This window comes from Gymnoscopelus braueri, assembly GCF_963280865.1.
Source record: "Gymnoscopelus braueri genome assembly, chromosome: 21".
Lineage (NCBI taxonomy): Eukaryota > Metazoa > Chordata > Actinopteri > Myctophiformes > Myctophidae > Gymnoscopelus > Gymnoscopelus braueri.
Window position 1 is genome coordinate 38,295,063 of NC_137623.1, and position 23,613 is coordinate 38,318,675.

Below are 23,613 nucleotides of genomic sequence, written 5' to 3' on the forward strand. Positions count from 1 at the left end.
ATATATATATATATATATATATATATATATATATATATATATATATATATATATGTATATACTGTATCTATCTGCGCGACAGAAAATATCCGCTCTTGCGTGAATCCACGCATTTACATTGACAAAGCATTGGCAGATTCTGCCCCAGAGGTAAAATAAAAGTGCGGTGGGAGCGCGCCCTAAAGGTCCTTACACACCGGGGCGATTTTTTTCACGCGAATAATACGTATTTTTTTAAAATCTTATAAAGTCAATGCAAGCTTACATGGAGCGAAAAAGCGAAGCGAAAAAGCGTCTTTTAATTATTCGGAACGAGTCCAAATTTTGCGTATATTCGCATATTCGCCGGTGTGTAACCGCCTTAAAGGGACTACACCATGAATTTTAACTTTTTCTTCTTTTTTGTGTGTTTTTGGTCTCCCCTACCTCTCTTCTATCCCCAAAAATACCCCAGTTTGAACACTCAGGCTTTCAAAGCAAATCTGGGGTTTTCTGTAAATTGGTCTCAAAACAGGCCAAACTGATTTGGTCCCTGACGTGACGTCCCCACATATCTTCGAGACTAAAACTAAGGACGTTTTCTCTATGATTTTATTTAGTTTTATTTAGTTTTGTATCACACAATACACTTATTTTTTTTGTAAAGCCTCGCTTTCATTTTCATATCAGTTTAAATGTGTTTTTTGACTCTATTGTTAGCTTCATTAGTTATAACTATAATAACCTTGATTGTAAATAAAGTGTATTATTATTATTGTAGTAGTAGTGGGTATTGGGTAGACAGACTTATAATCCTCATTGTGTTGTGTAGACGGATGTGAATGTTCACTGTACTCAATGACATTCCTAAACTAAATAAAACGTAATGCTCACACTGGATGCAGTAGGCTACTTGGTCTTTGGAAAGAAGTGAGAAGTAAAATGTGATCAATGGAAACTGGTTACCAATGACAACGCAAAGAATCAAACACTGTGACAATTTACCGTTTAATGTAATCTGTGTGGACACTTGCTTCCAAGTGCAAATGTCAAGTTACTTATATGACACAATGGAATTGTTCTTATCTTTTACATTTTGAATAAATGCATAAATTCGATCACAATGACGTTGTGCGTTTGTGCGTGTGCGTGTATATATTGGTGGATAAAATCATCACACTTTAATCAAGGAATTTGATCTAACTCACCATAATGGACAGGGAAACATACTTATAAATGCTGTAAATTAAACTAATGTGAACAGTACCTACTGTATGTATGTTATAATTTGGCATTCACATAAACAATAAATATGTTAATTTCACTATGTAAATCATATTTGAACAGCAAAATGTCAAGGCTGTGACATCAGGAGTGGAAGTAGCATTACCTTGCTACTGCTTGACCGCACCACTCCATAAATACAGTAACACTTATACCATCAATGTGATATACATTGCATGTATATTAAACAGTACACAGGCTTCCAGAGCACTGACATTATAACTGTACATTTAGAGTGTACATTTATAGGCCAATATTATACCACGTAGGGGAGAACGGGGTAAGATGAGCCGCCGGGTAAGTTGAACCACCCCCTGTATCTTTAAAACTATACACATGAGTGGTCATGTGACCTTAAAATCAGGACACACCCATCATTTCTACCTGGCAGTGAAGGGGAGACACACATGGGCACTGTGATAAGCATATTTTTACATAAAAAAGTGTTTTGTGCTGGTCAAAGTTACATTTTTACTTTTCTGGTATAATGATGTTTATTTTAAAGCAAATGTACCCAGGCCTAAACTTATATATCATGCATGTTGGTGATATTCTTATGTATGAAACCATGTGAATCATTTAACTAAAGCTTAGCCTGAAGCATTAAGCTAGCCAGATTTGTCAAAATGGTGGCCATGGGGCAAGATGAACCAAATGCCTTGGGGTAAATTGAGCCAATTATCCTAATATGAATCACCATTCATATTTTTTATTATGTCTTTTCTTCTCAAATTATGCTGTATGACCTTTCATTTGGATGAATACACTCATTTAAGAGAAGTTTTCAATATTGTATTAACAATTGCAAATATTAAAAGGTTCTGAATAACAAACATTATTTAATTAGTTTTATATTGTTTACATACCATTAAGAACATAAATAAGACCATTTGCAAAAGGGAAATGTGTTATTAAATTATTGTTGATACGTGAATACATTATTTGTTCAAGTTTAAACTTGAAAATGCAAAATATCATATGGGTAAATTTACCCCTTGACTAGGATCAACTTACCCCTTACCTGGGGCAAATTGAACCACATGACCACTTTTTTTTGAGAACCCATATTTTTACAACCATTTGTCATAGATGCACACTCATTATTTCAATTGATGGAAGACATCTTGAAGTTTTAGTAGATGCTTAGATTTTACTTCCATCTCATTTTTCCTTGCCTAGAGGTCAACATAAGTAAAAAGTGGTTCATCTTACCCCGTTCTCCCCTACTGATAACAGTAACTGATATTTTTGTCAGATAGTGTGTAGTATGTAAATGTGTGAAGTTATAATTTATGTGTTTCTCTTGTTTTACTTCCAGAAGGGGACACTTCTACACCAGTTGTTATTCTCAGGCTCACCAGTAGGTTGCAGTGTTTCTCTCTTTATTATTCAACGCTCAGATTTGGAACAAAAGGGAGACACACAGTCACACACAGGCACAATGGAAGGAATGCAAATATATCTATTAAGGATTAAACATAGGCATGAAGATCAGTGGGTACACAGGTGGCAGGTGGCTTTGCTTCCACTGAACTACAGTATGTGTCTATACGTAAACCAGTGGTTCTCAAACTTTTTCATGTCAAGGACCGCAGTATTTGGTCCCCATCTCAAAATATTTTGTTCCAGGGACCCCCCAGAAGCAAAGATTTGAATTACAAATGTTTGCTTTAAAAAACGATATATTCAAAGGCTTGCACACATTTAGCACGGCACTCGGTGCCGCGCTATGAGCTTGTATATCTGCTATTTTTGAATAGCCAAAGTATAAAAGGTTAAAGTAGTTAAAATTATTGTGATGCTATATTAACACATTTTGCTGGGGACCCCCTGGAACCCCCCCCCAAGGACATCTGGGGGTCTGCAGACCCCACTTTGAGAACCAATGATGTAAATACTGTAACTTCAAATCTAAATCGTTTTTTAGAAGCATGGACTGTACTATATACTTACTTACTACAGCTTCAATGATAGGTCAATTTTTAGAGCAGTCTTTTTTCACACTGTGTCACAGCAACACTAAGATAATGAGTAGGCTACATTAAGACCATACTGAAATGTTTAAATGATGGTTCACACACGCACGCACACACACACACGCACGCACGTACACACGCACACGCATACCTATTTAGACAGGCAAAAAGAAAGCAATAAAATGCTTTATTAATGTAAACAGTTCACCAATGAGTTACACTTGTCTAGCGATGTAAAAAAAGGGTTGCAACACAGGGTGTAGATTTAACACAATTATTTATTAGGAATACAATTATATTCAACAGAAAATACCATGTTTCAATTCAATGTAAGCATAATCTTGAAGGAAAGTAATGAATTAAGGACTGTGTAAAAGTAAAATGTACAGAGAACAGGCTGCTGGAGAGAGAGAGAGAGAGAGAGAGAGAGAGAGAGAGAGAGAGAGAGAGAGAGAACATTGAAACCAGCCCCCTCCTTGACTATTCAGCTTGATCACACACCTGCCAGCATTCCACCTGAAAAAAGAGAGAGAGAGAGAGAGAGAGAGAGAGAGAGAGAGAGAGAGAGAGAGAGAGAGAGAGCGAGAGCGAGAGCGAGAGAGCGAGCACACACAAGCCTGCCTAAATACTGGCCCCATTTTCAAAACATAGTCAACACCTTATTACTGATATCTTCAATGGAAAAAAAGCGTATAACTATTTATAAAATGCAACTAAAACTAAAAATCTAGAAATTACAATCAGCCATAATTATCTCCCCAGCCCTCAGTAGTGAGCACATGCACACGTACACAACACAGAGAAGTAACTATACTGTTTCAAGAGAGCTGCCCCGCATCTAACTCAAGTTGTCCTCTGACTAACAGCTCAAAGCTAGTCTTCAGTGCGCCCACATGCAGCTCTGCCACCAGGCAAATGCCCAGTGGCATCCCGGCGTTCGACGCACCACAAAAAAACTAAAATAACAAACTTACAGCATATTCAACAAGAAAAAAAAAAGACATCAAAACAACAAACAGCGTTAAGCGCTTCTTCTTCCTAGCATGGGGGTTCACGTAGCTCTGATGGTATCTAAACCACCCGGCCTACCTAACCTTCTCTGCTTTGTATACGCAAACATTGTACTCACCAACTCCAGCTGAAGATCACAGCCCATAACATCAATGCCAGCACAGCCGGGACGGCCAAACTCCCCCTCGTCACCGGCACCAAAGAAATACAAAAATATAAACAAAAATTAAATCCAAACAAAATCTAAATTAGCAACCAATATCATTCCATATACCTGTATGTAGGTTTCACTGAAGTTGAACACTATACTAAACGGTTTGGCCTCTTTGCAAATCTATCTTAAAGAATGGATCACATTTACAATTACAATGTGTTCTGTATGTCCTTTACTGACAAAGTTTTCCTTCTTTCCACTACCACAGCAGGGCACATATCTTGACTTAAAGGAGCATTTCACCCCTGGAAGAAACTGCAATCACTCAATGGTAATAGTATTTGTAGTAGATAACAGTAGCGCAATTTAAAATTTGCAACCTATGGCCAGAAAAATTATGAAATCTGTGTGTTTGACTAGGGTTTGACTGGACTGCTGCATTACTACAATGACCATAATGCTTTGGTGCACTGCACCTCCTTGTGGCAGGGGAGGTCGCATGTGGGTGTGATCTCCAACAATAACATCCAAACAGCATGCCAGTGTTGCCATGTCTGCTTATTATAAGCGGCTTCTTTCTAAAATGTAGTTGATATTTGGGCTTGTTTCCAAATGTTTTGATTGCTGTTTAAACCAGTGGTTCTCAAACATGTTCATGTATTTTTCCACAGACCCCCATCTGAAATTATAATTTGTGGCAGGGAGCCCCTAACAAATATGTGTCAAAAATATTCCACATTTTGAAAAGCAAATAAAAATATTTTGCAAAAAAAAAAAATATATCCACATTTTGGACTTTTTCCCCCTCAAGATTTGTTTGTAAATAGCAGATCTACAAGCTCACAATGGGTTGCGAAGCGTTGTGAGCTTGTAGATCAGCAATTTTCAAATATATAATATCCCATGTCTAGGTAAAGTGCTCTTGGCATAGTTATTTTTCTTTTGGGCTTGTTTTCATAGACCTGGCTGCTTATTTCTCTCACAATATCTGGCAACACTGGCTGTCCTCGCACACGTTCAACTAGTTACATATATGTCCAAGGATTCGTTAGTGATGTCATATCCCTGCAAATCCTTAGTATATTTATGCAGTTTCACTTCCGTGTCGCATAGTATTGACATCACTGTCACATCCTTGGTATTATGATCCTAGCCTTTCGTGACGGTGTTTGTTTACCAGCGCTGCCACTCCACGCTGTATTTTTTTTTTCAAGCTTGAGCTTATGAAACACTACACAGGATTATTATTTCATGTCAACATTCAAGTACAACTATCAGAAGATAACTCAGGTAAAGTAATGCCTCACTCTGCAAGGGGGGTTGCCCGCTGGCCACAGCTAATGGGAGTGGCCGAGTGGGGAAAGAAGGTTGAACAAAGTGTTACGGGCACACCATTGGGTCTGTCTGTGGAGCTGGTCTGACTGAGACGCGCCGAGACATGTAGTGCGGAAAGGAATGAGACATATCTCTCATGACGTAAATAACGTCACGACGTTTGCGAAGATTACTAGATATCTAAAAACACAGATTATTCACAAAAAAAACCCAGGATCTTGTTTCTTGACTCCTAAACTTCATTAAAAGACGTCCAGGGGTGAAATGGCCCTTTAAGTTATGACAATTTACAAAGTATTTGATTAGATAGTACAGGCTAGTACACTCACATTTTAACAAATGGGACTATAGTAATTTATGCAAACGGAAGCACTAATTTGTTCGATTAATGCATACAGACCACCAAAGAAAACACAAATAATTGACAATGTGGGCACTACTTTCCAGTGGAAATGTTTTGTTTGTTTGTTTGTTTGTTTGCTTTTACATTTAAAATAATTACATGCACTCAAAACAATGGTGTTGCTTTGAAAAAAGAAAAGAAAATCATCAAATATGAATCAAGCAATATAATCTACTCAACCCTTTAATGATTAAAGGGTTCTTTAACCACTTAAAACCTATATACTTTGTTGACCGGAGTCCACCAGGGCCCTCTCCTTGGTCCCCTCCTTTTTTCTTTTTTTTTTTACCTCTACATTAAATCACAACGCATCACCACATTCTGAGCTTGTAGTTCTGCTGCTTTTTCAGAATGTTTTGCCTAATGACAGGACATCTTCCTGTTTAGCGACCTTGGATATGATCTTCGCCTGTTCTTTCATATCCTCCAAAGACTTAATTCGGCTCTTGTAGCCCTCTTTGGCTTCAGACTCCTCCTCGGCAATGAGGATGTCTATGAATTCAGGGGCAGAAAGTGGATTGGCCCTCAAAGCAATCTCATTCAATCTAGCCAAACATGCAGCTGCCTGCTGCACAAGGGACATTATCACAGCCTTAAGGTTTTCACTGTCTTCCTTTAGTCGTTCAATCAAGTCTTGATTGAACGATCTGATCTTATACTTTTCCTGCAGGTCATTCAATGTGTGCTTCTCTTTCACCGTAACAACATCCCATCTGTAATTCTGGTTCTTATGGTCTTTCCACATACATTTGTGCAGGCATACAGTACACTTTCCACTGTCGTCCATGGCGGCACAGAGTTTCGTTTGAATGTCAGTTGCTATTAGACAGGGGTAGTGACAAGTATGTTTGCATGTTTCGCAGTTGGTGCTGAACTCGCCTGCTTTAGTGATAGGTACTTGCACTGTCCTTTCGAATTGAATCTCAATCTCAAACTTTTCATTTGTGTACATGGCGGCTTCATGCTCTTTAATCTTTTGCTCCATCATCCTGATTTCTTCAAGGTTCTCTATCTCAGCTTTAACTTTTGTCTGTATGCCTTTGATAGCTGTCTCAAGCCTTTTGCGTTCTTTAAGAACCTCCTTTGTTAGCTCCAAACCGTTGGTTTCCATTTCGCCTAAAGCTGCAAAGAAATCTTTCAAGCACTTCATGCCCATGTTCCAAAACATTTGATCAAAGTTGTCCTCGTCAGAGTCTTCATCTTCATCACAGTCCCTTTCCCTGGGGGATCTTTTTTCTGCAAAAAAAGCAGAGTTGTTGAATTTGAAGTAAATGGGCAACCCCGCATCTGTTTTAGGACATGGGACATTGGAGGCAATTATCGCCCCCAGAACTGGGGGCGTCTGGCAGTCTGCAAACGTCACCAGCATCCGAATGTTCTTTGCGATGTCTTTACCAAAAATGGACAGCACAGAGTCAAACACATACTTTTGTGTGTGTGTCAGTTTTGCATGAGAGGCCTGGGTAACTAAACACACTATGTCAATCTCACTGACACCAACCTCGGAACCGAAAAGGGCCCGGATCATCCCTGTAATGTCCCTGTCTCTGTCTATTCCACGAGTATTACCAAAGCCTGGTGTGTCAACGATGGTGAGCGAATAAGGGACCTTAAAACCCTCTTGGTGGTTAATTTTGTATGCAATGACCTCAGATGTTTGGCTTTCAGCTTGAGAGCTTGACTGTCCCTCGTCAATTAATTTAAATCGGCAATCATCATTCCAGTTGATGCAGAGGAGGTAGTTGATCATCCCATTGATGAGGGCGGTTTTTCCTGCCCCAGTTGCTCCAAGCACCATTATTGTGCGATTTGGCCTCATGCTTTCCTTGCCAATAATGTAGCTCTTGCATCCATCAATGTCAATTTCATTCATTTTCAGAGGTAGCCTGTAAACTGAGGGTGGCCCCGAATTGATGAGTTCGCTTTCATGTCTGTAGATTTCAGCCAGATGCATTTCAGCTTTTGTTGTGACAGTGACTGCAATGCTTTCCTTGCTTCTGCCAGCTACGCCACAGTCACATCTGACTCTAACTACATAATCTGTCAATGGTTCTAGCCCAGTAATGATGGCTTTTTCAGCATTTGACACCACTTTGTTCCACTGTAGTTGTTCATTTTTCATTCCAGTGGATACTTTTGAGTACTCCACACTGTAGCTCTCCACGTTCACCCCGTCTCCAAACTCAGTTGGTCGCTCCCATTTAACTGATAGTTGATCTGAGTATGCTTCAACCTGAAGTTTTTCAGGTGGACTTGAGGGTAAAGTTTTCATGGAGCCACTGTCTTTACTGTCTGGCCCCCTGCCAACTGGACAAACTGCTCGGTATCTGAACGTGTACTCTGTGTTAGGAGTCAAATTTGACACTGTGACTTCATCAGCTATGGATGCTGTCTGTTGTTGCCAGCTATCTTGTCCAGTGACACAGTACTCAATACAGTAATGGCTGATGTCTTCCGCTCCAAATCTTGGTGGGTACATCTTGAGTGTCACATTGTTATGGGTTATGTCACTCGCTGTAGGTGTTTCAGGCTTTGAAGGTGGCTCGAAGTTCTCATTGACCAGAAATCCATCCTTATAAAGGTAGACACTTGCACCCTTTTGACTCTCATTTGTTATAGCTGTCGCAAGGAACTGTATATTCTTCTCGTGCTTGTTGGCCTCCACAAAATCAATGTAAAGCTTTGCTTTCTGTCTCAATTTATCAGATAACTCTTTTGAAAAGTACCACTGTTCCTCTTCTACATCACAGGTACGCAGTGCAGTATCTTCAGTGTTCACTTGTTTGGGTGTTTCTCTTAGGTAGCTTGATAAAGATGACAGATATGGTTCAGGTGTTTGCAGTGAGGTGAAAGCAAAGCATACAGCCTTTTCTGTTTTTGAACTGAGGATTATTTTGTCAAATTCACTCTCACTTGAGACAACCTTTGTGTTTTTCATCATGTTAGTGAGGGAGCTTATGAAGTTTATTTCTCTCTCTTTGCAGCGCATCCACTCACTCAGGTCTTTGTTATTGAAAGGAGATGAGTGTCTTCTTTTCAGGATCTCTGCAAGCACACTTTCCTCTTCCCCACCTCCTCTGAGTGAAGGAAGTTTCTTTGCCAAGGTTTTCTTAAAGTCTAGCTTGTACTCTTCACACAGATCTTTAAAAGCACTCAGCTTCTTGCTAATCTGTGGGAACTGTTGTGCGACAGTGCTCTTCAGTGCATCATTGCACTTCAGTTCCAGTTCACCGATGTCCTCCAGGACACTTTGAGCTTCATTCACTAATCCAATGCTAATCTCACGGACAAGCTGGGCAGCTTTAGAATCTAAAACCTTCAAAGGCATCAGCCAGACCTTCACTGGTACAGCATTCTCTCCATTTGTTCCCAACAATTGTGGAAGACTTTGGAAGACTTGTATTGCATCTGTAAAAGACACTTGGGTGGTTTCAAGAGCAAAGTCCCCATGGAACTTGCAGGAGAATTTCTGAACTTTTGCCATGTCTATGTCCTTCATTTGTAGAGAAGCTTCACCTCCTATTGACAGGCTGGGGATCTTATTGATTTCTGCCTTCAAGTTACCTTCAATTTCTTGACGATTCTCTTCATAAGACACTTCACGGTCAAGAACAAAGAAGGCTTGTGCCCCATAAAGGATACCAGTTACAACATGTGTTGCTATGCCTGATTCAAAAACATGTGGATGGTCCACATTGCCTCTTCCAAGGTGACTCATTGACAATTCTTCAAACATTGTGGTAGCTTTGTATTTGAATGTTACTCTAGCCTGATTTTGTGTAGTCTTACTATCATTGAGATATTTGGCAGAGCCTTCGACCTGTACCAGTCCACCCAAGAAACTTGCTTTCAAGGACGCTTGAACATTCAGTGATGAAGTTTTGTCCTCAATCGATTCAGATGCAACTATCTCAAATTCAGTGTTGGGCTGGGGTCTTTTTCTTGTGTCCTTTCCCAGATCTTCATAATCCCACAATGTATAGCCTGTAATTGATAGATAGAGTATGTAGCTCAGTTATGTGCCTTACCACTATTATTGATAGTTGTTTCACTGTGTTTGATAAATATAATAACAATATTTGGTGCACAGCCTTGGAATTCATCCAGAATATAATGAAAACATGTGGATTGTTTCTCCCAGACCCTGGAATGGCCGCCCTATAATAATGAATATCAGTAACTAGCTGACTGACCGGTTTCTGAATCTCTTTTTTCAACTTTTATATTTGCATCTCTGTTAATCACTCCCTCAATGGATCCCATTTCCTCATTCTGCTTTCACATTTGATGACTTATTATTACAATTGTATTTTTCAGTCAAGTGAACATAACCTTTGGGCAAGTAAAACATGACCTGTATTTGCCCGATGGGCAAGTGCTTTTGAGACTTAAGTGTCAATCCCAAAAAGACTGCTGATCTTATGTAAGTCAATAGGTAGAACACAGGACTATTACTTTTAAGTTTGTGGGTTGAATTCTCGCTGGAAGCACCCATACATAAATAATTAAACATCTCTGCTGTCGGGCAGAAACCAGCTAACTCCAAAATCTTTTTTTTTTTTTTAGGAAATGAAAAAACACAGGTAGGAGGTTTTGTTCATCATTGATAAGAACAGCTGAATGGACCTCCAAGCTCACAATGAGGTTGGAGGTCAAAAGGGTGTGGAGCCTGGAGTCAGCAAAACCAGCTAACTCCACCCCCCTTTGGTAAAAAAGTAAAAAAGTAAAGAAAATTAAAAAACTCAAAAATGGAGTTAGCTGGTTTCTGCCCGACAGCAACGATATGTAAAAATTAAAAAGAAAGTGGTACATTCAAAGCAGTTCTACATTTAAAGCTTTACCTGGGATAAGTGAGTCTTGTCGACAGTCATAGAGCATGCCGAGACTGAAGGGTCGACCAAGAGCTGCCAGCTCTATAACTTTACTGTCCATGGCTCACGCTGAACTGGAGAAAATACAGAACCTGTGTTAGTTCATTTATCCTGTTGGTAAACCATAATACTCTCTAGCCTATATCTTAATTAATATTTGTGTAATTTAAGTTATATAAATTGAAGCTTGTTCTGCAGTTGCTACCAATGAGAGTATTTGCCAAATGCCTTGTAATAGTGACAATAGGAGTATGGGAAGGCATTTAATGTAATTTGTGGAGTTTGTGTACAAATGACAGAATTACTTATTACTGAAATACCTTGTAAAATAAATATAAATACAGTAAATAATTGTCTTCTACCTAAACCAGGATCTGCTGTGACAGTCAGGATAATCAAGTCTTCATCAAGTCTTTACCAGCATCTGATTACCTAAAATAAACATTAAAGACAGATTATTTAAAACTCCCAAGCTCTGTATAAACAAAGACAAGGACACTTATATCATCAATATACATTTAATTACACAGTTAACAGTACAAAGGGTTCCAGAGCATTGCAAATATAGCTGGTTTTGAATGCATGCATATGATATTGGCCTATGAATAAATGTATTGGCCAACATTATATCAAGCACAATGTACATTAAGTACATACAGTAAAGCACAAAACTTCTAATCTGTTCCATTTTGCTGTCAGTACAGTCACATTTTCAGCAGTTATGCTGGACCTTTGTAAATGTGAGTTATTTTCATAATTATCTCCACCAGGTCGAAGACCGGGGACAGAGATTATGTTTATACCCTTGTGTGCATGCGCATGTGCATGTTCGCAGATAATCTTGCAAACCACCGGATTGATAGCACCAAACCTTCTGTGATTGCTGCCAGTAGGCCAAGGAAGAATATTATAATAATAGTAAGTTATGTCTCACCAAAAGTAACTGTAGTTACTAGTTACAAATATGTATTATTATTCAAACAATGACAATAATGAAATGTTCTCATTTGTTATTCATTTTACAACTACTTTAATCGCAAGTTTACATCCTTGTTTTTAATTTGATATAAAAATAAAAACAAGGCTACGATCTGGCTGTTAAGACTATGATCAAAATACCCTTTGCAAATACCCTAGGTCTGTGCAGCTCCCCAGTGATGATGCACAGTATAACACTCGCAATTAAATGTTGAGTTGTAGTATGGGCAATTTAATGAGTTAATTACAAATGAGAACATTTGGTGATTTACATTAGTTTGAATATGTAATATATGTACTATGATACTAGTTACTCATGGTGAGACATAACTTACTATGTACTTTTGGACATTAGTAGCTTATCCATTGCACATTTTGTAATGAGATTCTGTTGGACAAAGAGACAGAGAGTGACATATACATTCATACAGGTGTCCAGTGAGGCTTTTTGCCTGGCTGAAAAAGCCAAGGTGCTCGCCTAAATCTATTACAAACGCCCAAGTTGAAAATATTTCAGCTCTCTCAGCAAGCAGATAACTTAACGTGCGAGTGCAAAATACTGTAATCGCTCAGCGCCGCGTCACGCTGCTGGGGTTTCCAAAAATGTGGCGCTCCCATTGTAAACAATTCAAAACATACACTGCCCTTGCTGGACACAGCCTCTCAGAGTTACAGTAAATTAACACCAAGGAGTCTACTGTGTACCTCTGTGTATTGCAATAGTCATTATAATGCTCCTCTTCAGGTCCTTCTGGTTACATTGTTACTAGAGATGCACGATATAATCGGTAACGTATCGGAATCGGCCGATATCGGCCCTAAAATGCCATATCGGTATCGAACCGATCTCAAAATAAACCCGATTAAATTCACCGATATTGTATATATTGTATAATAAAATAAATAAAATAGAGAGGCGAGAGCAGTCTGTCTGCCTGTCTCTGTCTCTTTAAGAGAGCCAGCTGTAGCTCCTCCCCCCTCCACACGCTCTACATGCAGGGTGCGTTCGAAAATACAGCACTGAGCGCACTGGCCAATACAAACTAATAGGCGAGTGTGCTCCGGTGCGTAATTTTCGAACGCGCCCGCAATGTCTCTCAGGCAGTGCATTGCACTGACTGCGCAGCGCAGCAGGCTAGGCTGCACAGAGACAAGTGGTCAAACTAACAGCAAACAAACTCTTCACGTCCATAGTTCATACCCAGAACAGTCAGAGGGTTTCTTGTACATCTTAAATTAGATTAGAGTAGGGATACTGCGGAGGATATATTTTCAACACGAATGTGTACATTGCCTCGTTATTTAACATCGACGTAACAAACACTCGTTACTCGACTCGAGTGCAACCAGCGGCTGCTTTTGAACAAGCAAGCTGCTTGTGTATTTAACCACAGAGAATGAGCACAAATTAACTCTCAGCTGGTAATGTTTCTGTCTTTGACATCCTGTTGTCCTACAATCTGTAGTGTAGTGTACGAAGCAAGCTGTCCCTGTCCTAAACTCACTGTTGATGTTATAGAATGTTAGATAGTGATAAACTAAACAATGATTGTATTTATGGTAAGATTAGTTTGTATATCACACACACACACACACACACACACACACACACACACACACACACACACACACACACACACACACACACACACACACACACACACACACACACACACAGTGGTGGCTCCAGGGAGTTGTGATTGGGAGAGCTAAGGGGGGCTTTATTGTTTAGAGCAGAGGGCCAGAGGCTGATTAATTTAGGCAACAGACAATATGAATAACACTAATAACAAACTAGATTCAATGATCTTAGTTCCATAGGCCACATAACATATGGTTTTGTGTTATACAAAGATTCAAATAATTCTGTGATGGCTTATAGCATACAAAAATGGGTAGCACTTTACAATAATGACCCGTTATAAAGCATTTATAAACGTTTATAAGCAGTTTGTAGACTATTAACAAATCATTAACAACCTGTTTGTTGACATTTGTAAATGATTAATAAAACCTTTATAGCTACGGTTACAAATCATTTATAAGGTATTAGTAAGTAGTGAACTATTCAAGAATAAGCCATTTATATACATCTGTAAATGATTATTAAATCATTTGTAACTGATGTTATAATATATACAAGCTATTTGTAGATAAATAACTAATCATAGACAAACTATTTATATACATTGGTTAATGATTATGAAATCATTTATAATAACTTTGTAGAACATTTAAGAATAATTTAAACATTATTTAAAACGCATTAAAACATTATTTATACTAGATTTTGTTCATCATTAAATAATGTAATTTAAAGTGTAAGAAATCTTTTGGAAATTATTCATATAGTGGTATAAATGTAGTTTTTTAGGGATATATATATATATTTTTTTTTTTTAGCAAATGATGTGTAGGACATTCGTAAAGAGTATGTAAACCATTTGCAGACGTTATCATGGGCCTGAGCCTAGTTGCTTCTTTTGGGCTTGTTTTCATAGACCTGGCCGCTTGTTTCTTTTGCAAAATCTGGCAACACACTGATTACCTGCATTACACCTGCAGTAGCCTACTAGGGAGGAAGTGAACAGTGATGCAGTTGCAGACTGGACAGAAATATGTCTAATTCATGTTTTATGTGTTTTGACTGTCTTGTTGCAGGTGATCGAGGTAACATAAAAGGGCTAATCTTACACACATGAAGTAGCATTATGACCAGGGGGTATTTTGATGGTGGCCGTTTGTATCCACAATGTTTGTTTTGATGTGTAGGCTAGTAATGTCCTCCTAGCTTAGCAGCTAAAGCTAACTTGCACTGGGAGGTGGTGACTGCAGAGGCTCCACGCTGCTACTCTGTGATTATGTTGTGATGAATTGAACTTTGTTTAAATGTCAGTGTGTGTGCTGTGGCCAAGAGTTGCTGCATTTTATATCTTAATAAATTGTTTAATACTTTTATACTCTATAACGTTACTTCTGCCACTTTTTGATGTCACATGTTTTACTAATCATTGTTAAACATGAAATAATAATGCATAGTCTTCACTTTACAACAAGGCCCATGATAACGTTTGCAAATGGTCTACATACTCTTTACGAATGTCTTACGCCAGGTAGTTTGCAACAGGTAAGGAGAAAGGCACATTAACAGACAGTTGTAAATGATGAACTGTCTTCACTTTACTATAGGGCACATAATAACATGTACTAAGGATTTATAGATATTTTAGGAATGTTTTACAAAGCATATGTTAAACATGAACAAACACGTTAACAGACAGTTGTAAATGATGAACTGTCTTCACTTTACTATAGGGCACATAATAACATGTACTAAGGATTTATAGATATTTTAGGAATGTTTTAAAAAGCATATGTTAAACATGAACAAACACATTTCCCAAATTACCGACAAGTAAAATTGATCATGTGGAAATAATGATCTGCAGATACTTTTTAAATGTTGAATTGATACATTTAGAAAATATGTAATAATTGCTTAGAAATGGTTTGTTGTTATTGGGCTAGAACAAAGATTTAACACATGATTTATGAAGTCTTAATACATGTTTAAAGAGATGTCCTATAACCACAAAAAACTCAATTTCTACCACTTTATAAATCATTTACAAATGATTTCCTACAATTTAAATTACATTATTTACTGATGAACAAACTCGAGTCTAAATAATGTTTTAATGTGTTTTAAATAATGATTCTTAAACATTCTACAATGTTATTATAAACTATTTAATAATCATTAACCAATGTATATAAATAGTTTGTGTATGATTAGTTCTTTATCTACAAATAGCTTGTATATATTATATAACATCAGTTACAAATGATTTAATAATCATTTACAGATGTATTATACATGGCTTATTCATGAATAGTTTTACTACTTACTAATACCTTATACATGATTTGTAACCGTAGTTATAAAGGTTTTAGTAATCATTTACAAATGTTAACAAACAGGTTGTTAATGATTTGTTAATAGTCTTAATAGTCTACAAATTGCTTATAAACGTTTATAAATGCTTTATAATGGGTCATTACAAATGATTTTATAATCATTTACAGATGTATATAAATGGCTTATTAATGAATAGTTTACTACTTACTAATACCTTATAAATGATTTGTAACCATAGTTATAAAGGTTTTAGTAATCATTTACGAATGTCAACAAACAGGTTGTTAATCATTTGTTAATAGTCTACAAACTGCTTATAAACGTTTATAAATGCTTTATAACGGGTCATTATTGTAAAGTGCTACCCAAAAAGGATGTCATAGTTAAGTTTGTTACTTAGAAGAATATATATAATTATAATTAATGTATTTATTCCATAAATATTTTTCATCACAGTAGGGTTAGTGGAGAGGGGGGTTTACCATCAACTTTCACCAGTAAAACAAATAAAAAAATAAAAAATTCAGCAATGAGCTCTATATAAATATGATATATAATATATCGGTATCGGATCGGTATCGGCAGATATGACCCAGCAAATAATCGGTATCTGTATCGGTATCCAAAAAACAATATCGTGCATCTCTAATTGTTACACTCTCAGAGTTAAATTAACACAGATGATTTCACTGTCTTGGTTGGTAGTTACACCAAACTTGACCTACTGTACTTAGGTCTGTGACTCTAGCAATTTCAGGCACCATCAGGAGCATTCCCCATTCAGATGGTTCGTCAGGTGAACTGGTTGGCTTTAATGTCATAGTTTAATGGATCAATTATTCTTGAAAATTTAAACAGCTGCTGGAGTCACAGATATTGGTCACCAATGTAGTACAATGCAGTACAATACTATTGCATGGTTTGCAAAACTGAAGGTTTTAGTCCCATAGACTATCATGCTGGGGTCCTAATTTGTATTGATTTGATACACTGTATGATCAGCTGATTCATGTGCTTTGGCTCAAAAATTGCTTCTAATTGACTTCCATTGTACCATGAAACAGCTCTCTTTCATTTAGCACATAAGCAAATATATTGCTCTCTCTTTTAAAGTTCTCACAACATCACAAAACCCAGCACAGCGTTTGTTTTTAATAATAAAATATCACAAAATATCACAACTCACATTGTTGTAGCCATTTTTGATGGAAGAATGAAGGAAGAAGACCAGGACTGGATCCGTGGATCCGGATCTGGAATTGTGTTTAAAACATCAGAAATGTAGCATGCAAAAAGAAGCAAACAAACAAACACAAAACAAAATAATAAGTGTCAGAAAATATAATTAATTTACTTTACTTACTTACTCGGTCAATGCTCCTGATGCTTTGTCGATGTGGACTGTCCACTGGTCACTTAACTACTCAGCTATGACACCCCCCCAACCCCACCCCCCAACCCCACCCCTGTGCTGATGACAGCAGTTTCATGTAGAGGCAGAGATTACAGATCCTTATTTCTTATCTCAGTTCACTGTCGGCTGACAAATATCAGAAAGTGTCTCCACTGCACAGTTGTCGTTGATGAGACAAATACATTTCCCATTACAGATTTAAAAAATCTGCTATAATTATTAATATAATTCATTCTATGTGTTCTGTGTGCATATATCTTTTGTCTCATGGTGTCTGTTCCAAAACAGTAAGTGAACCGTGTTGTGGTTGGAAGATGAAGGCTGGAGTGGGGGATAGAGGGGGAGATATGTGAACGCAGCAAAACCCTGAATTTGACTTTAAAGCTACAGTACAATCCCTAAGTTTCATGTCCTACACAGGATTCAAACCCCCGTCTCCTATGAGGGTGAAAAAAGTTCTACCCCTCTGGCCAAGAGGGAATAACTGCTTGTCCAACCACAACACGGTTCACTTACTGTACAGAGACAGACTGGCCATTCAAACAAAATTTGTCCCAGAGAGAGAACCCAGCAATATGGGGCAAAGGTCCCCAAACGCCTCACTGTATAATAAGTCATACTTTTGTTGACACCTCTGGCGGCTACGTGGTCATTACAACATCCATTCATAGCTTGTTTTGTTTTGTTAGTTTGTTTGTTGGGGCGGGCGGGGTACATTTCCAGTTCCAAAGCTATTCCTGTGTCATTTTAATGTGTATGGGGCAGACACTAGCAGACAGCACAACTAAAAAGTGTATTTAGAGAAGTGGTCAAACAACACATTTAAGTGGAATGGTTATGGTGGAAAAGTATTTCAAATATAAAGGACCCATAAGAATTTTACAATAATTGCACTAACACAACGACCCGGTGAAAGAGGAGCATTGATATTCTCTCTTTTTACGTAAAATGTCTTTACTTTTTGGGTGGCCGTACTTCAGTAAGTAGAGAGGCCATCTGGTAATCTGAAGGTAACCGGTTCCCCTCCCGGCCCGCCCGCGTCTATTTGTCAAAGTGTCCCTGAGCAAGACACACCCCTAACTTGTCCCTCCCCAATCTTGACTGAGCAGCCACCAGCTGGGTGAAGCTGAAACTGAAGATCTCAGAAACAATAAAGTACGCACATCCACTCACTAAAAACCAGGTGCTGGGCTGAGGTCAGAATCCAAAAAGAATAAAGTCTGCACTCTGGGTCATGCTCCAAAGTTTAAAATGGTCTTTGGTTCCTTAAAGGCAGCTCTCCATCATTGGACGTGACGTTTCGAGCCTGCCGGCTCTTCATCAGACGGTAGGCCTCAAAACGTCACGTCCAATGATGGTGTAAAAGAAACCAACTTTGAATCGTGACCCTTGACCCAGTGTGCAGACTTTATTCTTTTTGGGAACTGAAGATCTCCCCTTCACCTGATAGCATGCATAGTGGTCATTTAAGTATAGCTGAGCGGTTAGTGAGCTTGCCTGGGGAGCCAGAGCCCTTGCGTGTCACAGGTATGATTCCAGGCCAGGCCAATAACAATGTGTCAATGTGTGTCCCTGAGCAAGACTCTTGATCCCAATTGCTCCCAGAGCGCCATAGAATGACTGCTCACTGCTCCTATAGTGGTTATAGGATGGAAAAATGTTATGTGCAAATAATATACAGTGACAAAAAAAACACCCCAAGGAGTGGGTACCAAATGTATTATTATTAACAGTGTTGGAAAGTAACTAAAGTAATATGTAACTTAAAGTAATATTATTACTTTTTTTCCAGTAACTAGTAAAGTAACTAATTACTTTCACGTTTTGAGTAATAATATTACCTTTACTTTTTTCCAAAAGTAATTTATTACTTTTTTTCACGAGCCTTGGTGGTACTCTGGGTTTGAGTGTGTTTATTTGATCCTGTGTTGTTTTTGGTCCATTGATATAATGGTAGACTGGTTGGGATCGAGTTGCTATATGCAGGCTGCTGATCCGGTCTAGAGCGGATACGGAAATGTTGCGCACTTGTCTATGTGTGAATTATCAGCTGCAGAAGGGCAGGCCTTAAACCGGATCAAACAGTGTTGCCATGTCTGCTTATTATAAGTGACTTGTTAACCGATGAAGACGCGCCGTAAGCTTGTAGGTCGGCTATATATATATATAAATTACATTATTTATATGATGCCACAACTTCCTCCATTGAGGAAAGTAGGTTGGTGCAGGGGGTTGTTAACTGGACTGGTGAATCGTGGCTTATGAGTTCAATTCCTGCTTGGGATACTGAAGTTCTCAGGCTCAGCCAGAATAGCATTATGTTTACATTGTCAAAGCAAAAGTGGAACAAAACAATGCACACTTTTGACTTTCTTTGAAATTTTCAGCAGTCATACAGAATGATTGATTTTTTTAACTTGCATTTGCTCCTACATTCTGTCAGAAACCCACGATGATATGTGTTGCTATGGGAGCCTTTTTATTTTTGTATTTTATTAGAAAACATTTTGTTTACAAAGAAATATAGCAGTTTATGAAGAGGTTTTGTTGTTTAACTGGTTGCTGCTGTATGCACACACTTTTGATTTGATTATTTTCAGTTTGAATGTGTTTTGTGTCCTGACTGAGTCCTCTTGATGCTTTCAGTTTTGATGGCCAGTCAGTCATATAGAAATGTAAGTTTTTCTATATTTTTGGAATTGAAATGCACTGGCACATGTAGCCTTATTGGCCTAGCACTGTTTGGAGCTTTAATAAACAACAGAAGTTGTTCAAAGATTGTGTCTCATGATGAGTCATTATCAGTTTGAGCCCAGGTGTTTGAATTTGAATATTTTATTAGGCAAAAAATACATTAAATACATTTAAAATACTTCCAAAAAAGTCCTTGCTGTCTTGTTTCCATTGAGGTCCTTAGTATTCAATTCATAGTCAAATGGTTTTCATTTAGTCTGTACGTTATGAATTCATACACAGTAAAAGTCTTAGTGTGTTAGTGTTAATATAATTCAAATGAGTGTACAAATGGAACCAAATGGACCGTCATGTTGCAGGGCCAGATTAAAACCCCTGGGGGCCCCTGGGCACTGAAGCTCCCGAGCCCCCCCCCCCCCCCTGACGTGTTTCTGTTTATTGAATCATTGATAGTGGTGCTAATCATGGGTGTGGTCACCTCAACCGCTCTCCTCTGCAGTTCTGGCAGTCCTAGATTGGAGGGTGCCAAGTACTATACAGGAGGAGGGGTGGGTGGTCTGTCTGTATTCAAGACAATAATTGAATGGTCTTTTGAATATAGTGATGGGTGAGAAATGTAACTTATATTATGTTGTACAACCTCGATTGGAATGTTTAGATCAGTCATAGGCTATGGGAATGTGTAGCTGGGTTAATGACAGTTGATACATTCTTAAAATAAAGAACCCCAAATTTGCATATCTGGACTTGGCCAATCGGTCACTTTTACACATTCCAAGCAATTATATGATTGCTAACAACAAATATAATAATGCAACACAGCAAAGGGGCTTACAACTAGAGCTACAGTCGTATGTATCCATGGGCTGGCGTTCATTAGAAATTGAGTTTTAATCATTTGACTGACCTCCATCCTGTACTGGAGAGTGATTTTTGTGTCAGTGCAATGTCACTGGTGTTCACTTTATTCCATCGGTGGGTGGAAGTGACTCAAAACTTTGTTTTGTGTATTTTTATATCAAAAGTCCATCACATTCGATTTTTTATTACTTCCTGAAAACGCAAACGTACTGCATGATGACGAAGATCAAAGGTTCGAAATAATCATATTTGAAAGGGTCACCCTCGTCTCTGAGCTAAATTTAGCAAAAAAAAATCAATTTTCATGACGACTTTAATTCCTATTGGATAATCATATCATGATCAAGAGAATGGGTGATATTTTCGCGGAGCAAGAAAATAAAAAAAAATCGGGCTCAGGGGCCTATTTCATGCTCAGGGGCCCCTGGGCACGTGCCCAAAGTGCCCATATGGTAGATCTGGCCCTGGTCATGTGTACAGAACACTTTTCAGAGTTAAATCAACAATGAGGAATTTACAATGTAGGCTGCAGAAAAGAGAAAAAAACAACTGCTAATGTTGAAAATGCAAAGTCAGACTTTTGGGGAGAAAGGATGCAATTACTGGGGGCGAGGGAAAAAAAGTTACTTAAAGTAATAAGTAACTAATTACTTTTGGCAGGCAGTAATAAGTAAAGTAACTATATTACTTTTTAAACAAGTAATATGTAATAAGTAATATATTACTATGTTTTAGTAACTTTTCCAACACTGATTATTAAGTATGAACCCTGAGGTAAGTCTACAAATGGATTAACAAGGATTTTACTGTTCAGTCTGATCACACAACACTAATAGAATGTCCACAACACAAAAAAACACCCAGGAAGATAAAACAGGAGAAAGGTAAAGCCTGGCTCTCAATTTAAAAAAGAAAGAAAGAAAAAAAAACAGTCTTTAGATGACACTATATGAGAGCTAGAGGGAAACACTTCCATATAAATTGACTGAGTGGAACTAAGAGGTATATCATAAAGTGTCAGCACTAGGTCCGGTCCTTTTTTACCTCTACACTAATCTCTTAACCGAAAACAGCTGATCTACAAGCTCACGTTGTGACCTATTTTTTTACGAATGTTAATTTTCGCCAAAATGACAGTGTTGTGAAAGGCAATCTGGTACAAAGATCAGACAAATTTCACAACTCATTTGGATGACATTTGCAGTAGGGAACACACACACACACACACACACACACACACACACACACACACACACACACACACACACACACACACACACACACACACACACACACACACACACACACACACACACACACACACACACACACACACACACACATGTCTCTCCAGCTCTTTAGTAAACAGAATATAGTACTGAAAATGCATTTTCTGTTTAATAAAGATAAATTACAGAGCTGGAGTGACATGGGAGACTCCTTTTACTGAACGAACACTCTATAGCAATGAGTACTATCAGAATATAGAGCTATTTGTTATTTGCTTAATGATATGAAGTCAGCCTGTGATTGTAACCTATTCCTTATTGCTGATGATTTAGCTCTCCTAAACTCTCATCATGAAAAAAATTACTTCACAACTTCAAAACATCAGCGTCTTTCCATCTGGGCAAACAGTCTATACTCTTTGGGTGTAATGAAAAAAAAGAAGAAAATAAAACATAGTAGGGGATTTTGTATACATACAGTATGTATAAATGTAATATTATTATGATCGATAATGTGTATTGCTAATATTGCATAAGACATATTATAAGATGCGTCAATTGTAAGTGATTGTGATTGACTGTGTCAAATGCTTTATGGAGGTCAAGCAACACCATCCCACATATTTCTTTGTCTTTGTCTCTTTCCTAATCTGGTCAGTTAAAAAGTTAAATAAACAAATATGTTGAATAAGACCTATAACCTTGACCTGACTGGGATTTGTACATATGGTTGTTCTTGTTCAGATACTCATTAAGATGTTAATTTATTATATTTTAAAAAGATTTTCGAAACTGTACTCAGTATAAAGACTGGTCTGTAGTTACCTAGGTCATTCTTGGTCCCTTTTTATAGAGTGGGATGCTTTGATCCCTTTTCAGGTCCTGTGGGAATACAGTCAGATCTATTGAGAGGTAAAACATGAATGGGATGGCGCTATCAGTGAACCAGCGTCTAGCTTGACCCGATTCAACACAAAAGTCCCAGAGAAGGCTGGTAACTTGGAGACCAGAACTAGAGGTGATGCGTTGTGAGCTTGTAAATCAGCTATTTTTGAAAAAAATGGAAAGAATCTTGTTTTTATTTTTATTTCTGTCTTTTCTTACCTTTATTGATAGCACAGGGCCCTGTGATTGACAGACGCTCTTCCACTTTTTTGTTTCTGCAAAACGCCCACCCAGTGCTTGGGGCCAGATCAATCTGCAGAAGAAACATGACAATGTGAATTCACGTGACGGGATGGTTTACCAGGCGATGCCATCGCAAGAAATGCTTTAGAATTACCCAGAGTGCAAAAAACTGCAGGGTTTAAAAAATGTTTTAAGGAAGCTATAGTTTCACATTTATTATGGTCTTATGTGAGACTCAAACGTACAGTATTGTGTAGCTTCACGCTTCTACTTTCCCCCACGTGAAAGGGGAAACATGCTTTCCGTGTGAAAGGGGAAACATGGAAGCTTTGTTGAAGCTCCTTTCTGTTTCTTTGTGGTGGTTCCCATCATATTCC

General features: G+C 38.0%; 1 protein-coding gene across 2 annotated transcripts; it reads right to left on the reverse strand.

Annotated features, from left to right (window-relative positions):
- Window positions 1–3,577: 3,577 nt before the first annotated feature.
- Window positions 3,578–17,336, reverse strand: LOC308077508 (uncharacterized protein). 2 transcript variants are annotated; one of them, XM_080418241.1, is made up of 5 exons: window positions 17,274–17,336; window positions 17,097–17,163; window positions 11,376–11,445; window positions 10,984–11,082; window positions 3,578–10,126 (listed from the first exon to the last, which is right to left on the reverse strand). In XM_080418241.1, the coding sequence occupies exons 4-5, from the start codon at window positions 11,072–11,074 to the stop codon at window positions 6,489–6,491; spliced, it is 3,729 nt and encodes a 1,242-aa protein (XP_080274367.1). In that variant the 5' UTR covers window positions 11,075–11,082; window positions 11,376–11,445; window positions 17,097–17,163; window positions 17,274–17,336; the 3' UTR covers window positions 3,578–6,488. The 2 variants fall into 2 exon arrangements, with proteins under 2 accessions (XP_080274367.1, XP_080274366.1); XM_080418240.1 differs by having other exon boundaries at window positions 10,984–11,087.
- Window positions 17,337–23,613: the final 6,277 nt, after the last annotated feature.